Source organism: Malurus melanocephalus, unplaced genomic scaffold (genome assembly GCF_030028575.1).
Source record: "Malurus melanocephalus ecotype Western Australia unplaced genomic scaffold, MMel_1.1 scaffold_41, whole genome shotgun sequence".
Classification (NCBI taxonomy): Eukaryota; Metazoa; Chordata; class Aves; order Passeriformes; family Maluridae; genus Malurus; species Malurus melanocephalus.
Genome location: NW_026623273.1, coordinates 180,376 through 182,974, shown reverse-complemented (window position 1 = coordinate 182,974; position 2,599 = coordinate 180,376). Strand labels below are relative to the sequence as shown.

At 42.3% G+C, this 2,599-nt stretch overlaps 1 protein-coding gene across 1 annotated transcript in view; it reads left to right on the top strand.

Moving 5' to 3' along the window:
* Positions 1–2,593, top strand: part of SLC45A2 (solute carrier family 45 member 2) — an 18,213-nt gene extending 15,620 nt beyond the window's left edge. The window contains exon 8 of the mRNA XM_057364656.1: positions 10–2,593. Within this exon, the coding sequence (XP_057220639.1) occupies positions 10–192 (183 nt within the window). The 3' untranslated portion in view covers positions 193–2,593. The remainder of the gene's footprint in view (positions 1–9) is intronic.
* The last annotated feature ends 6 nt before the right edge of the window (positions 2,594–2,599 follow it).

The window sequence follows — 2,599 nt, the reverse complement described above, 5'->3', positions numbered from 1 at the left end:
GAGCACGAGCGTGGCAAGGGCATCGACTGCGCTGCTCTCACCTGCATGGTCCAGCTGGCCCAGATCATTCTGGGCGTTGGCCTGGGGCTCCTGGTCAGTGTGGCTGGCAGTGCTGTCACCGTGATCTCGGCATCCACGGTGGCACTGATCGGCTGCTGCTTCGTGGCTTTCTGTGTGCGCTACGTGGACTAGGACTGCGAGAGGCGAGTGTGAGGAATCTCCCCGGGGGAGCGCRCTCCTTCTGGACCAGCAGCACCGGTGCTGTTGCTGTCCTGATACTGCCCTCCTCTCTTACCTCCTTGGATAGGCTGCAATCCCAGAGATTTATGAAATAGAGACTTGATCAAACTGTTTGCCTAATGCCCCAGACAGACACACTCACCCCCAGAGTGTTCACATGCTGTGACATGTGACAGTGTGTGTGCCCACGGGGTTTCGATGCTCTGCACTAGAAGTCATTGCAAAACTCCTCATTACCAATTTGGGAAAGTTAATAGATGAAGTATGTGATAAATTGAAATAATATGAAAGGACAGAGTTAGGAAAAGAGCTTTTATTTATCTTGTTTTTCAAGTGTCTTAAGTTTGGGGCTGTTTCCCTCCAGTAATCAAAAACTGCAGGAGGATCAAACAGGTGTCAGAGGCCATGCAGGATGCAGTCTGTAATGATTAGTAGTACTGCTAAATGGGATCAGTTAATTACCAGCTACTGTCAAAAGCAGATTCAGGTGTGAAAAATGACTGGAATATAAAAAAGATTGGAGCCTATTCTTTAAAATGTCTGTAAAGTAATTATTTTGTACTGTATCCTGCTGCTCCTGTATAAATGAAGTGGAACTACAAGGCTGTGCTTGTCGGGAATCTACCTAAGGCTGCTTTGCAAATCCATGTGTGGGCACCTAAAAACCTGTCCATGGGAAACAGCTGCCATTTCTCCCTTCTTTGAAAAGTGGCCTCTCAATTTTGATACTGTAATTGAAAAAAAAAAAAAATAAACTTGGCCAACATAAGAATTTGGTGGCTGGTTTAACACCACATAAATCTTGACACTGGATATCACAGCATTTACCTTAAAGTAGCATCTCTCTCTTCTSTATTTTCCTTCATGCTTTGACTGAAGTGGCATTTGCTCTTTACAGAATACTGTAAATAAATTTCAGTTCTGCAAAGCACTGTCAGGAATTATTGTACAGTAAATGCTAGCCCATTTATTTGTATTTAATTGCATGTGAAACTTCGTTCTTATTTTTATAATATTGCTAGAGTTTTGAAAATCCTGTGTTTGTGAAAGCAAWATACTGTATTTATGCTGTGCATCCTCTGTCCTGAAAACTGCCATATCCAYCCACCATGTTAAGCCACATGAAGCCACCTGCTAATGCAATATTGTTAGTGAACACTGAGAGACTATTGTAAATTATGGTGTTTATGGTTGGTTTTGTTGTTCTTCATGTTGCATGTGTATAATCAACACTGTTCAGAGAAATGCAGTGTTGAGTTTATCGGCTCTTAGAAGTTTTGCAAGATCTGAATTGACAACACCACAAATAAATGCTTAGATCTGARCATCGAGAGCCTCTGCAGAGATGCATCAGCTTCATCCTTTTTCTATGTTTTCAAGAGTAGAGTGAGTCACATATTCTCAGGAAAACTAATTTTCTCTTAGGTAAATTCTTATTAATTTTAACAAGCCTGTGAGACCCTCGGATGCCTTTTCTTGTTGGTGACAGTCTCCACTGTGGGCCCCAAAAGGGAYGCAGTGAGTGGCAAACCTCACGACAGCTCCTTCACCCTGCCTTTTGAAGAAACTGTATTTTATGGTTTCTTTTGGTTTGTGGCTCTTCATTTCCCACCCATGAAAGAGAAAACCTGGGAAGATAGAGCCCCTGGACTGTGTTTGAAAGAGTTTGCAGCACTGAGATGGCTGGAGTACAAGAGCCTCAACTGGGACAAACTGGAGAAAGCCAGAAAATGAAGGGTTATTGTCTTCTCAATTAGCTTTATGCCATCAGTAACTCACTAACTTCAATCAACTCTGTATCTCCTGGGAGGATGAATTTTTAAGTGAAGAGTGAGGCATCGGTGGAGCCATGGAACCAAATAAAGGAGGAGGTGATCTGGTTTTATAGGACTGCACCACATGAACCTGTGCATCAGGAGCTGCTGTCCTAAAGCTCTGATTGCACTGTGAGGATGCAAAAGAAATATTGCAATGTTTGCCTATGCCTTTGTCAATATTTTCTTTGAGGTGTAACACCATCAGAACATCAACATTTAAATGGTCAACGTTGTCTCTGCCCTGTTACACAAAGAGAGGCTGGCTTTGATTCAGGCCCACAAAGTGACCACCGAGCTGTGGAAACACAGGAAGGGTTCTGAACCTGCAGAGAGGAGATGTGAAATACACATGTACATACATCACACACAAACAGACAAGAGAAATGCATGCCCATCATGYACATCAATGCTTGTATTTACAAATTTATTCAGAGAAAATTGTTTCAGGAACTCACATTATCATTTCTCATGGACTTTCCCTTTAAAACCCACTATCTGCTACGGAAGACAGAACAGATTAAAGTCAGCTTTTTTTTTTTTTT